Source organism: Perognathus longimembris, chromosome 28 (assembly GCF_023159225.1).
Source record: "Perognathus longimembris pacificus isolate PPM17 chromosome 28, ASM2315922v1, whole genome shotgun sequence".
NCBI classification, from domain to species: domain Eukaryota; kingdom Metazoa; phylum Chordata; class Mammalia; order Rodentia; family Heteromyidae; genus Perognathus; species Perognathus longimembris.
Window position 1 is genome coordinate 100,526,438 of NC_063188.1, and position 15,274 is coordinate 100,541,711.

Below are 15,274 nucleotides of genomic sequence, written 5' to 3' on the forward strand. Positions count from 1 at the left end.
CAGGCAAAACTTAGAACAACCTCAATCTGTTTCCTATGAACAGTCTGGAAATGCATTAGCTCTTCTTCTGAATACCTCTGAGGCAGAGTCCATACTCTCCTCATCTGACTTTTCTCTTCCACCCACCTACCTACCACTTATACCAGCTAGAAAGGTCATAAAGCATTCAATAAATATTGGATGATTGGCTTCCAGCTGTACAAACATGCATATATTTGGGTTGAATCAAGCAAATGAGCTTTAGTAATAGTTGCTTGGCTAAGAACAGAATGCTTGTGCTTTAGTCAGAATAAATCTATTCATGCTAACACAGAACAGTACATTTAAAATGTATGTTATATCTACAATAGTGTTTGAGCTTAGCCATTGTATAACCACAAAGAAAGTGGGTCATGAATAACAAAGCTTGCAATATGCTGCCCCAAATATGACAGCCTTGAGAATCTTCAAAGACTCTTAAACATATTGAAGACGACTTTCCATGATTTGAGTTTTTTCTTTGCTGAAGGAGGAGTTAGTATTTTGCTAGAATCAAGATGCAGTCTTTTATCCATTTCCAATATGTTATATTTGTTCTTTGATATCTACATTGGTCCACTGTGAAGGAGATACTTTTCTTTGCCTACCTGGTTAGATAATATCTATTTACTGTATTTTGTCCTTGGTCCATGGCCTCAATATATGCTGGTTTCAGCTTCCTACAAACTACAGAAATTGCCCAGATAAATTTTCCTCTGCAATGGCACTTACAATTTTTGAATCTGCTTCTCAAGACTGAAGTTTAATTGTGACTATAAGCTCCTAAAGACATATTATCCACATGATACCAATAATCAAGAAAAGAACATGGGCTTGATATGAAGACAGATGTGTTCAATCACCACACTAACTGACTGTAAGCAAGTTTTATCCTGAAATAATAAAAGTTACTTTATCTGGCTTAAAAATTAAAATATAATGGAAATATTCATTCATTCATTCATTCATTCATTTTGTGTCCTGGGGATTGAATTGGGCCTCCTGCTCTTGCTCAGCATTGTTGCACATGTCTAATGTTCTACTACTTTTTTTTTATTAGAGATGAAATCTCACTGATTTTTATGCCCAGAATGGCTTTAAACTTTAATTTTATCTGGAGCTCAGCCTCCTGAGTAGTTAATTTTAAAGGTATGAGCCTCTGATGTTTGTCTTTCTTCTTTGTTCTTTACTTCAACTGGGGAGTGGAGGCAAAGACAATTAGGAATGGCTTCTATATTGTATTGCATGTTAATCCTACAATAACTAAATTGATATGACAAAAAGAATGCTGTGTGGTTTTTACAAAAATGAAACATTTTTATAAGTCCAATATATAAATAAGCAGGAATGGAATGATGTACATAATGGCTCAGTATGTGTATATTACAATATTCAGGGCCTCCTTTGAGCAAAAGTAACTCTTCTATTCAGGCACGGGTAGCATTTATAAGTGGGACAGGAGAAGGGAAGTTAGAAATACCAATTAAATTCACATATAAATTTGCAAAACACTTGTTATGATGCTTCATAAATAATTTTTTCAAAGTCTTGCTATGTACTATGTGCTGGTATGAATACACAAGGTAAAAACTTTAACAGAATGATACTGGGATCCTGGGAGGTGAATAATCAACACAAATTACACAACAAAATTACTAATAAAGTCAAAGCTAAAACACAAAGTGATACCAATATGTTATTCTTTTCATAACGGTGTAGTATGGCTAATCAGAGAACTCTTTATAATTAATTTTATGTGCAAAAGACAATTTAGGTGGCAACATAGCATCTTATATATAAATTCTCAAAGGAATTGTTTCCATAGTTATTTGCCTGCTGATAGTCTTTTCATGGTTTTGCTGATTTTTTTCCATTTTCTGTTTTTGTTTTGGTACTTCTGAGTTTAAATTTAAATGATCAATGATGTAATACCTATTTACAGCTGTATAACAGATTCCTACAAACACACATTCCTATTTTTTCTGTTTCCATGCTTCCGTAGACATACCCATGTTTGCTGCTTAGGGTTGCAACCTGCAACCCACATATCAACTGGGCTGAATTCCTTCAGGAAAACTTCAGTAGAGAACCTGCTTCCAAGTTCCTTTAGATTCTCAGTAAAATTCAGTTCTTCTGGCTTTCTGACTGTGATATCCTTGGTCTTACTGGCTGTCATTTGGGGATTGATCTAATCTCCCAGGGGTTGTTCTCAGGTCTAGCAATGTTTCACAAACATAATTGCTTCAAGGCCAGAAGGCTATCTTTGTTGTCTTTGAGACTTCCTTAAAGGGCTCACATGAGTTTTAGGCCCACTAAGTGTAATCTCCCTTTTGATTAGGACTTTAAATATATCTGAAAAACCCCTTCCAAAGAACAAAATCTAAATATGGGAATTAAAAGTGTCCATAGCTTTCAATCACATGGAATAATCGGCATTTATATCCCAGTGGCAGAGATCTTGGGTGCCATCTTAGATTCTGTCTGCAACAGATGCCAACAAAATTTGTCAACAGAAAGAGAGAAAAGAAAGTCAGTGAAATGAAATGCTTGCAATTTACAACCTCACAATTAGATTTAGATCTCCTAGGGTGGTAGCTATAGTGAAGTGATAAAGAAACTGGGGTTACCATTTACTAATTGCATAATCCTGGGAAAGTTATTTAATCTTTCAAGTGTCTGAGTTTCCTTTTCCATATAATTAACACAAAACAATACCTATATCAACTGCATTTAGGAAGACTAAATGAATTATATATATAATTATAATAATATATATGTTCTAAACATTCTTCTAAACAATTCAAATGTATTAACTCATGTAATACAGTATTGCTAAGTAGAAACTATTTTCTCTACACAATAGTTGTAGAAATTAGGACACAAAAGTGTTAAAGTTTTACTCACTATCACACAACTCTTCAATGACAGAGCCAAATTACATCCAGGCAGTGTTGCTTCAGTTCCTGCTTGCTTAACCACTATGTTTACATCACTGCCTCACATGAAACTACCAGCTATTTAATGCTTAGATGACTAAACTTCAAGATAATACTATGCCAAAAACTTTTCACTTTAAAATAATCATAATGAGGTCAGTGCAAAAATAGTGAGTGAACATCAGACACAAATGTGTAATGTCTTTAATGTACAAGACACTTTCAACTTACATCCAAACTACTACTTCCCTGGGACAACCTGGTCTGAATTACAGTTCACACAAGAGGCTCCACTATTACTCTCATTTCTAACAGGACAAGAGTAAGCTGGAAATCAGAACTGAATTTGGGAAGATAACTATTCTATTTATAAGCTGTTTCGCAGGCAAAAGATAGAGACAAGCAGGTTTGTGGTAGATTGCCAAGCAAAAGAAGGTATGCTACTTTCCAAGCTCAAGAATAGTAATAGTCTAGATATATTAGTGGATTAAATAAGATATTGACCATGAAGAAGCTGATTTAATTTTACTTTGGGCTTGAAATTCAAATACAGAGTGAAGTTCATAATGATTGGCTAAACTTCTGGAAAGTTTAGACAGACACATGCAACTTGTATAGGCAAATGGGGAGTACATGATATAATTGGGATCAACATCTTTACCTTCCAGAAATTTAAAGGTAACAATGTATGGTTTAATGGAAGTAAAGCCCAACTATACTGTAACAGTTACAAATTTAACTCTTGGCTTCAGGCTTTCAGTGACAGTGGAGTGTAGAATCTCTATTGTCAGTAGAGGGCACTGGAGAGACACCACAGGGGGAAGGAGGCAGATTCCCAGGGACTACATTTTATTTTTTGCTTTCTTCTGCTAATTTAGAGTTCAATGGTATACATGTGTGAGGACAACAGTTGGTGCTCTGCTCTTAGTGACGCTGTAGCCTCACCTAAGCTCAGTGACCCCCATCCTGAGACTGCCATACCCCAACTCTTGCTATAAGCCCTTCTACCATCATCATTTCCCTGCATTCTGAAAGGTTGTTTTCCACTTGCCTGGCCAGTGAGACTGTAAGTACATTTTCTCAACCATGGGCATGGTGTTCTAACCTGAAAGTTGTTCTCCCCTCATTAGTATCTTTCCTTAGTCTCTGAGCATGTTATGATTCTTTTTACATCTTTATAGACACTCCTCTACCATAATTTAACAATTATTTATACTAAACTCATATTTAGGTATAGTTTCTGTCTCAAGACTGATTTAATCACCTTAAATAAACCTTTACATTTACAGTGACTTAACTGTACTAAAAAGACCTTATAGTGTTTTTGAACATAAGAGCAGCGTCACACAAAAATAGTTCTCTAATTTACCCACTTTGGGTGTCTATTCTGCTTCCTTTAAATGATTTCCTGAGTTTGTCAGCAAAGAATTACAGCATTAAAACCTAAGAAACCATAGATACACACATTCTGCAACTTAGAGAGGCTAATTTATCTTGTTCACCACTAGTTAAGTGCCAGAATAAGTCAGGACACCTAATCTTTTAACTCTCCAACTGACACCCTTTCAACATTACTTGACTACTCAACAAAAACAAATACTCCCTGAGGACAAGGATTGCGCTTTCAGAGTCAGTCTGAGTATGAAAGAATTTTACAGTGCATAGTATATCCAACAAATGGAATGTTAGGAAGAACATTCCTAATAAGTGTACTGCCTTAAATATTGTCTACATAAATCATAATAAGAAACACTAAAACCACATTTTCTTAATTTCTTCTTGTAAGTCACATTACCTTTAGTATATGCATGATTCCTTTTTGTCTACTTTGATCATACTATACCTACATTTGTTCTTCTTTCCTTCCTGTATGGAAATTTGTTATGGAGAAGTGAATTTATACTTAAAATGATTTACAGTATAATTAACTATTAAAGTGTTAAAATATGAAGATATAGCACAATATAATACTTAAGAAAACAATGCATATGTCAGTAGTAGTGTTAGCATATATTTATGTGGACCACAAAGACCATATGGAAGACTTTAACGGTTGTATTAACTATAAAATAGTAAAACAGCATCTTCATGCTTTCTATTAAATAAATCTCAATACTAGAATTTGTATCTTAATAAGAATGACTAGGGCTGGGGATATGGCCAAGTGGCAAGAGAGCTTGCCTCGTATACATGAGGCCCTGGGTTCGATTCCCCAGCACCACATATACAGAAAACGGCCAGAAGTGGCGCTGTGGCTCAAGTGGCAGAGTGCTAGCCTTGAGCAAAAGGAAGCCAGGGAACAGTGCTCAGGCCCTGAGTCCAAGGCCCAGGACTGGTAAAAAAAAAAAAAAAAAAGAATGACTAGAAGTTCTATTTTCAAATGCCATTACAATCAAATGTCAGCTATACAACAAACAAACTCGGTTTGCATTTGGACCATAATCACGTATTAAGAGAGGTGTCTAGGCTACAACTGGCAAAAGCTGTCTTTTCAGAACATCAGGGAGCTACTGAAGGCCAATATAAAATTATTTTTACAGATTTTAAAGACTTAGAGCGTCATTGTCTTTAAGAAATCTCTAACAATTAATACTTTTATTTAATGATGGGACATTCTGCTACTCTAGTGCTTAAGTATATATTCAAGGTTTGAGATAATTAGAACAGGAAAGCTATGGTTATATAATATATGATATAAATGTCAGGAGAGACTAAAGTGAGTTCATAATTTTCTCCTCTATGATTCCCTCATCTCTAACTGTTAGGTTGTTAAGCTATTTCTAGTCTGGACAACAGAAAAGGCACAATGATCTCAGCTTAGATGAAGATAGGAGTGCAGAATTCATAAATTTAAAGAAAGGAAAAAATACACAAAATGCTTATGAAACAAAACAAATATTTGTCATGCCAAAATAAACCAAACTTATTATCAAATCAAAATAAACTAAGAAAAACATCTTGGTGACAAGAAGAAAAACAGCATAAAACTGTAAAGCACTATATAACTAAAAGATCAGCTAATGCTAAAACAATAAAATAAGCATTCTATGTATTTATTCTTCCCATTATCTTTATAAAGAATACACTTGGGTTAATGTAAAATGTGTACTTCATCTCAAAACAGTGTGATTTAAGGAGTGTGACTTTAATGATTATTTATAGCTTGGGATTTCCATGAGTTTATCAAAGCTGACAAGTGCTCCAGGCTCACCAGTGAGAGCAGCAGGGCTGTACGACAAGCACAGTGAGTCTGCTAAAGCCCAAGGTCTGAAATAGTTTTTCCCGATACAAAGGCTGCACTGCAAGGTGGAAGTGAAAGTGGAGTATAGGACTGAAAAGAGCTATGGACTTGCTATAACTGGCTTATTACATAAGACAAGGCTTTTTGCAGAGCAAAACAGATCTCCAACATGCCAGAGAATATGTAATGCAGGCCAAGGCATAAAAAGGAGAATTTCAGTCCAACTAAAATGAAATAGAACATTATAATCATGCTGACATAGTATACTGCTTATCTGCATTGCCTTTTGTCTTTTCTGGTTGCATTCTCTTGCTTGTTCCATTATACCTAATGGAAATTTCCACAGAAACCTGAGCTATTCAGTCTGCTTTTATTCATTGTCACATTTCATATTAGCATACCTTCCTGCCCAACATCGCAACTAACTTCCCTTTCTACCAGGTTTTTTGGTCTCCATAAACTTATATTTTCTAAATTTAAGCAGAAATATCTCCTTCCGATTTTAGAAATAAGAAACACGAAAATGAAAATCTAGACTAAGCATTTAAGTCACTTTTGCTTATTATATTGTGCAATATAAAATTATCCCTTAAAGCAATCAGACTTATTAACACATTAGAATATATACTTTTTCATTAAAAAGTATTATGAACTAATGTTAAGAAATTGAGCAAACACTTGAAACTTCAGTATCAGAAATAAATCAGTCAAGTAAATATAATGAATAATATCATTGAATATTACTCTTTTTAGTGGTAATTCATGCTGTGTTTATGTTTTACTTAGCATTATAACTTGGAATCTTTCTTTTAACACGTGCATAAGTATATTTTACATGTAAAACATCTAAAATAAAATAAAAGCAATTTACTTCTAAATTATATATTCACGATTTCAGTGTAAATGTACATAGTAAATATAACCTGTAAATGTACAATAGTTTACCGAAGCACTGTTCTATTATTTTCTAAGTTTTGTTTTTATACATAATGCTTCTATAAATACTTTCATCAGAAGATGTTCTTATGTTATACTGTTTACTTTTGACTAGACTTCCAAGCGAAAAAAACATTATGGACTGCGGAGCCAAACTGCCATAGCTCAAGTCCAATTTTCAATTCTTTCTAATTGTGATAATATGAAAGTTACCTAACTTCTCTGTGGTTGAGTTTACTCATCTATAAAATATAGGTTATAGTAATAATACTTCTTAATGTGTGTGAGAGGACTAAATAAGTTGGTTTTTATAAAGCACTTAAAGTAGTGCCAATATACTGTAAGTACTAATTGAACTTCGTGTTAACGTTTCTGAGCCCTGACATCACAAAAAACTTGTTTTATATGAAGGTTTTGTGAATATGCATATTAACAATAAACTATATCCATTCTATTTCCATCAAAGTTCTTAATAGCATTTTGCTATATCTAATAGTGTATGTGTATGAAAATTGATAGGGGAAAACTTTTATATTATTATTGTTACAAAAGAAGCCTTTGCTATCTTAGGATAACTGCTACTGAAAAGTACTGGTAGCCTGGTTTTGAATCATTATTGTTAGATCTTTGTCTCCTGAATAGCTAGATACAGGCTTGTGGCACGGGCACCCAGCTACACAACCTTACTATTTAAAAACTGCTTTTGAGCTGGGCGCCTGTGTCTCATGCTTGTAATCCTTACTACTCTGGAGATGAAGATCTAAGGATGGAGGTTCGGAGCCAGTCCAGGTAGGAAAGTCTGTACGACTCTTTATGTCCAATGAATCACGGAGTTACTTCTCCATACTTAATATTATGACAACAAATGTAAAAATCAATTTTACATTAAGTAAAAAAGTCAAGGGAAAGAGAAAAGGGTTAGAATGAAGCTAATTTGTAAAATAGATACCCTGGGAAACACTTGCCAACTATTTCAATCCTAAAGTTTCTAGTAACCAATGCATAAGGAAAAATACAGTTTGTTTTTTTTTAAACTAACAACAGAAAAGAGATTACTCCTGAGAAACTTTATAAACAGGGAATGGTAACTCACGAATTGACCTCAATAAGAACCTTGAAGTAAGCACAATGAAGAACCCACAGCAGCATGCCGAAGTCTAATTTAGTCAATTCAATACTTCAGAAGGAACAGTCATTGTTACAGAAAATTCAATCCCAATGAAACAGTCGCTCAAAGGAAATAAAATGTAGGGCGAAAAGTGTCTGTTTGTGTTCTTTAGTTATTGAAACAGGCACAGCAAGATAGTAGCCCTGAGTTCTGAGGGAAACAAGACAGTACAATTCATAAGGTCTCAGGGAACTAGAATTGGTAGCAATTGTCAGAAATGGGAAGGCTTTGGTGTTAGAGCTGCATTCATACTCAACATTCAAACGTTTAATATTTTTGACTGATAGTTTCACCATCTGTAAAATTATGTGAGGTTAAGCCTCATTTATAACAAAAATGCTTTAGAACAGACTGCTTTACATTTAGGATATTTTCTGGTTTGGGAATATTTGCTAATATTTTATCTAGGGGCTAAAATTTAAGCATGAAATTCATGGATGGTTCATATATATCATATATATTATCTAAAGGTGATTTTGTACACTATTTAAAATAATTCTATTTGCAAAAAAGCTGATTGTTATGATTGTTATGATTGAACCATAATAAAACAAAGGAGTTACTATCTCAACCACCCATACGAAAAAATCTGTGGTTGCTTGAAATCACTCTAATTCCTGGCTCTAAAATTATATGCTATCAATATGCAACCATTTAATTATACTTATTCACATATATTCACAGTCATAAAATATGACATACTATTGATAAGTGAAAAAAATCTCCAATCATCAGAAAGCCATAATAACTGGTAACCAATAGCAATAACAAACAATGACAGAATTTAATTAGACTTTGTCTGTGATACTGTGTTTTAATTAAAAGGTGATTGGAGTTCTAGGTGAAGAAAACATCAGAAGCAGAGAAAGGACCAGGAAGTAGGTCCTTTAGGGAAGAGGAAGCATTCTTCTGGAAAGCTTTTAAAAATGTTTCCTGCAGAGCCATCTGTGTCACTAACAATTTTGTCATGGGTGTCTTTGGTTTTTTAATCAATTATGGCGATTTCTTATTCTGTTATAAATACATACTGCTCTGGTCCTTCAGTTAGCCTATCAGACATTTTACCATGTTATCTACAGACACTTTTTTTTTTTTCCAGTTTTGGACCTTGGACTCAGGGTCTGAGCACTGTCCCTGGCTTATTTTTGCTCAAGGCTAGAACTCGGTGACTTGAGCCACAGCGCCACTTCTGGCTTTTTCTATGTATGTGGGGCTGAGGAATCAAACCCAGGGCTTCATGTATACGAGACAGGCACTTTACCACTAGGCCATATTCCCAGCCCCATACAGACACTTTTTCTGCAGGTTATTAACAAGTCATCTTCAATGGTATCACAATCACTTTGATTGAGAACAATTTAAACTATTTTAACATAGGTCAACGGATGAAAAACTAGAGACTTATTATTGATGTTGAAAAATTTCTTTGATACCTACTACAGTGAATTTTTTCATGGATTCATATCAATAAAAGCTTTATTGATCACAAATCTTTAAAATATTTAATGCTTTGTCCTTAACTTTCTGAAACATGCCTATTACATATTCACAGTTGTTTTCAATTTTTAGTTCATTGTGATAGATCTTTGCTTGTTTTATGATGTGTATATCCTGAAGTAGCATATGTTCACTGCAATGCTCAAAGGCTTACTCTTTCAGTACAATGAAGATATTAATTTTTTTGCTTTATGCTATACTTTCCTATTTTCATCAACCTTTATCCATCACTCTCAGCACAGAACTTCAGCAATTCATCTTTTTTCTTCAGATTACACATGACTAGCCCAACACCATACTTTTCTGTAACAGGTCTCATTCTAATACTATAGTCCAGTTTCTCCATCAGCTTAACTTTCTGTACTACAGATAAATACAAATGCTTCTTTTTCTTTCACTGCTACCCACGGGAGTATCTGTAGACTATTTTCAACAATATATTCATACCAAAGAGCAGAGAATTGGCCAACAATAATAACAACCAAAAGCTGACAGTGAGTAGTGTATGGAGATTCAGGCCAAAAGTGAGGCATTATGAGAAACCCACTTAGCACACTTAGCTTGTACATGTGACATTTTATTATCTGTTGTAGATGCGTTGCATAGGTGAATCTGAGCATGCAAGGGAAAAGCATATCTTACAGCTTGAGTGGTTTGGAAGGGCCATTTTTTTCTATTGGTGATGTTGAACAAACTGAGTTGTGTACCTGTGTTTTAACTTAAGGTACAGTGTGGGAGAACTACTTGTCAGTGAGTGGCTTCACATAATTGCTCAGAGTCCCAGAATTGGGAGCATTATAGATGCTAGGGTTTTCACATTATTACTGAAGCTGATATATGTTCTAGAATAGAAGCAAATATTGAAATATATAAGCTCTAAATAAATATTTCTTTTTCTATCTTCTAGAGACTACATTTGGATCAAAAGGGACTTTGTGATAATCATTTTCCTTCTTGGACTAAGAAAGAGAAGAGTATATTAAGGGTTCATTTGCTCTCAAGATCATCCTACTAAATCACAAAGGACCTGATTGCTGCTCAATGAGCAGAAGAGGATTGCTCAGTATCACTTATACAGCAAATAACATAAAAGATTATATTCTAATATTTTGGGTTGTCTATCAAACTCAAACTTTGTTACATATTACATACATATTAAAAACAATATAATAATTTTCAACTAAATGCAATAGAATGATTTTAACTAGCACATTTTGAATACTTTGTAGATACCCTAAGAACTACAACTTAACTAATTTTTTTTTTACTGTGGCTTATTACTAAAGAAAGAAATATTGTCTAATGAAGACAAAAATAAATCCAAGCATACTCACCACATGCAGAATTTTATTTTCAGTTTCATAAACAGTACAATCCTGAAAAAGAAATGTATGCATATATTAAAAACCCCTTTGTGTAATTAATACACATTAATAAACAATTAAGTATTCTTTTTACAGTATTTTATTAAGAACTGTAATATACTGAGAAAAATGAAAAAAACTGTAACATTTCAAGTAAAAATAGCCATATATTCTTAAAATATCTGGACTGGTGTTTACCAAAGTGCTAATAGTGTCAAGCATGTATGGTCATTTATGGAGGATGTCTTAATTTTTCCTTAGTTATATGTTCTGATTTTACTAATTAAAACATACATTTATACATGTATAATAAAAATATTACATAATAACTCAACTTCTTAAAACATACTGTATAATATTACATAATAACTCAACTTCTTAAAACATACTGTATAATATTATAGCCATTTTTATCTTCACTCGTATCTGTGACAAATGTATCATGTTGAACTATCTCCAACATTTCAAATATTAATTTATTGTGTATTACAACATTAAAAAGTACTAACATTTGTTTCAACAGTCACATCAAAATTTCATACTTACATATTTTCAACTATTGCAAGTTACTAAATATACCTCATACTGTACATTTAAAATTGATACCAAGTTTATAACTAGCCTAAACTGACTCTGAAGTTACAATAAAAATTCCTCCATTATCTTTTTTTAAACTGCAATTGCTTGATGCACAATAAAAATATTAAAAAAGTGACCTTAGTCAAGAAAAGTAACCTATACCTCAATTTCCTCAGCAAATTTATAAAATGGGCATGTTTGGCAGTACCCTATAAGAGTATTATGAGAATTATATGAGAAAATGGGGAAAACTGCCTAGCACAGAAACACAGTATAGGAAATGTTCTGGCCAAATATTATTGTTGTTCTGCACTATTTTAATTTTTATAATGCAAAATTGACAATTATTGGTTTGCACATTCAGAAAGTCCACATTCCATAGTACTGTATATTTTAAGAAATTTCATTTACTTCCCAGAATTTAGTTTTAACAAAAATGAATGTCATTCCACACTTTTTTTTGCCAATCCTGGGGCTTGAACTGAGGACTTGGGCACTGTCCCTGAGCTTCTTTTGTTGAAGGCTAGCACTCTACCTCTTGAGTCACAGCTTCTGACTTTTTCTGTTCATGTGGTATTAAGGAATTGAACCCAGGGTTTCATGCATGTTAGGCAAGCACTCTATCACTAAAGTACGTTCCCAGACCATCATTGCACACATTCATTACAATGTGATTTCACTACAATACCTTGTCAGAAGTACATATTTATAGCTGGGTTTGCTAATAATCCAGGCTGGCTTCAAACCTGCCTTCCTCTTGCCTCAGCTTCCTAAATATCTGGGATTATAGGTGCCCTACTCCACTTGGCTTATCATGGGGAAAATTACTGCATTTCACAAACTAAAAGAGATACTTACATAGTGAGTCTCATGCACCAAAGGAGAAATCTGGCACCAAAATAGTAATATCTATGTATATACTTACATAAAGTCAACTCTTAGTAATTAATTATAAATTATGCATACAGGGGAGCCAAAGTGAAGATAAAATATTTATATTTCAAAAGTGCATTTGTACTTACATCTGAATTTAGATGAGTTCATTTTTATAGAAATTAATTTTAAACACAATTGCACTGGGAAGAAATGATTTGGGAAAAGCTGGGAAGTTGCCCAGATTCCCCATGCTGATTCTGTAGCTCACTTCAGCTGCAGTGGATACAAGTTTTATTATTTGCCTACCTTCCCAGAATCAAATTATTTAATTAAATGCTCAAATTTCAGACATTCTCCTTAAGAAAAAAAATAAATATGATATATAAATATGGCTCTACTAGTGGTGTAACAATCATAAACTGTCAAAGCTCTAAAATATAATTTACTTGCATATCTATAATGTGACAAAAACCTTTAAATAATCTTATTTTCAGTAATCACATTGTCAGTAGTAATAGTATTGTGCAGAATCTGTTGTGTGTACTTTGTAAGATGAGACAACTGAATAATTATGTGACTGTCATACTTCAGTCCTGGTATTACTGTTAAACATTTTTAGCATAGAAAAAACAGATTCCAGTGTGTGTGTGTGTGTGTGTGTGTGTGTGTGTGTGTGTGTATGTGTGTGTGTGTGTGTGTGTGTGTGTGTGTGTACGTATGTATATGTGCTGCACTCTGAAAAGGCCTGGAAACAAAGACCAATCTAGGAATAATAAGCTTCTCATTTTGTGGTTTTGAAATATTATTTCCTAGGTGTTCTTGGAAAATGGCTGTTTCCAAAACTAGGATAGGAAATATACCACAGAAACTTGAACTATATTCAGATACAAGATAGAAGCAAGCTATTTAAGAGTAGTAGGATTGTGTCAGCAAGACTCAGGATTCAACATAAAAAGATTTCCACTGACTAAAGATGGAGAAATTTTAATATCTAAAAGGGTAATAATGGAATGAATATAAACATACAGAATTCTATTAAATATTAAAGACATTAATATTACATTAAATTTAAATATATGTCCAAAATATATTCAATAACATTTTAATGATATTAAATATATTAAACTGATTGGACAATGTGTAATAGATAGAATTTTTCACTTAATTCAGCAAATCTTAATCAAACATCTTATGCATACCAACATGAATAAAACATGGTTCCTAACCTAGATTAAGTAGAGTTTGGGTAGACAGTTACTTAAATTAATATGCTAAAATACATAGAAGTGCAAAGTTTTAATTCTTCTTAACTTTAGACCATAAATTCCACAAATAATTAAATTGCAAGCCAGCATGTGAAAGGTAATTTTATAAGTAAAATATTAATGTGTTTCTTATTAAAATTCAACATGATTAGCCAGTGGTGTTATACAATGGTCAAGTCATATTTCAAATTGTGACAATGTTCAACAGCCATGGCATGGTAAATGAAAAAATTACATTGATATTCTTTTTTTTTTTTCTCAAATTTTTATTATCAAACTGACGTACAGAGAGGTTACAGTATCATACGTTGGGCATTGGATACATTTCTTGTACTGTTTGTTGCCTTGTCCCTCATGCCCCCTTCCCTCCCCCCTTTCCTTCCTCCCCCCTGGTGTTCAGTTCACTTACACCAAACATTTTTGCAAGTATTGCTTTTGTAGTTATTTCTCTTTTTTTACCCTGTGTCTCTCGAATTTGGTATTCCCTTTGAATTTCCTACTTCCAATACCAGTAAACACGGTTTCCAATATACTCAGATAAGATTACAGAGATAGTGTAGGTACAAACATAGGAAGGTGATTACATTGATATTCTTAAATTTATGATTTTTTTTGAAAATAAAGGTATATACTCAAAAGTTTGGCATGATTTTACAAGACAAAGTCTCAAAGAGATACATAAAGTAACAGAGTAACATAAAAACAATTTTTTCACCAGTATGAAAAAAATATATATACAAATATTAAAATTAAAAGTCCACTATTTAACCTAAAACTGATTAGAAAGAAAATTTAAATAATTTAATTTTCAATATTTTGTAAGGTTATAAGTACTTATGTATGTAGTAAACTTGTTAAAGCTTAAATCTGCATTAAGACATTTGAGATACTTTCAATTATCGTAATAGAGGCACAACTGTAGAACTGGAGAAACAACCAACTCTACCTAAAAAATCAATCAAGGTGGTTTTGAAAATGTTTTTTATATCAGGCACATAGGTGGCTCACATCTATAATCGTAGCTGCTCAGGAGAATGAGATCTGAGGACAGATGTTTGAAACTATCCTTGTCAGAGAAATCTGAGGGACTCTATCTCCAGTTAATCAACAATAAAGCTGGACTACAGGTAAGGCTCAACTGGTACAGCATCAGCTATTAGAAAAAAACAAAACAAAACAGAAACAAAAACCCAAACAAAAGAGATAGTGTGTGAGACCCTAAATTAATTGCATCAAGGGATTTTACTGTGGTATTTGATATACATGTAAATAGTGAACACTGATTAAAATTATCCTGTCCATATTACTCTCTTAACAACAATTCCATCTCTCTGTGGCATTTATTTATTTATTTATTTATTTATTTATTTATTTTTTGCCAGTCCTAGGGCTTG

The 15,274-nt window shown here is 33.2% G+C and overlaps 1 protein-coding gene across 5 annotated transcripts in view; it reads right to left on the reverse strand.

Moving 5' to 3' along the window:
- Cnksr2 (connector enhancer of kinase suppressor of Ras 2) overlaps positions 1-15,274 on the reverse strand; it is a 215,770-nt gene that overhangs the window by 124,747 nt on the left and 75,749 nt on the right. For all 5 annotated transcript variants that reach the window (XM_048336590.1, XM_048336588.1, XM_048336591.1 and 2 more), the window contains exon 5: positions 11,131-11,172. In XM_048336590.1, the coding sequence (XP_048192547.1) occupies positions 11,131-11,172 (42 nt within the window). The remainder of the gene's footprint in view (positions 1-11,130; positions 11,173-15,274) is intronic.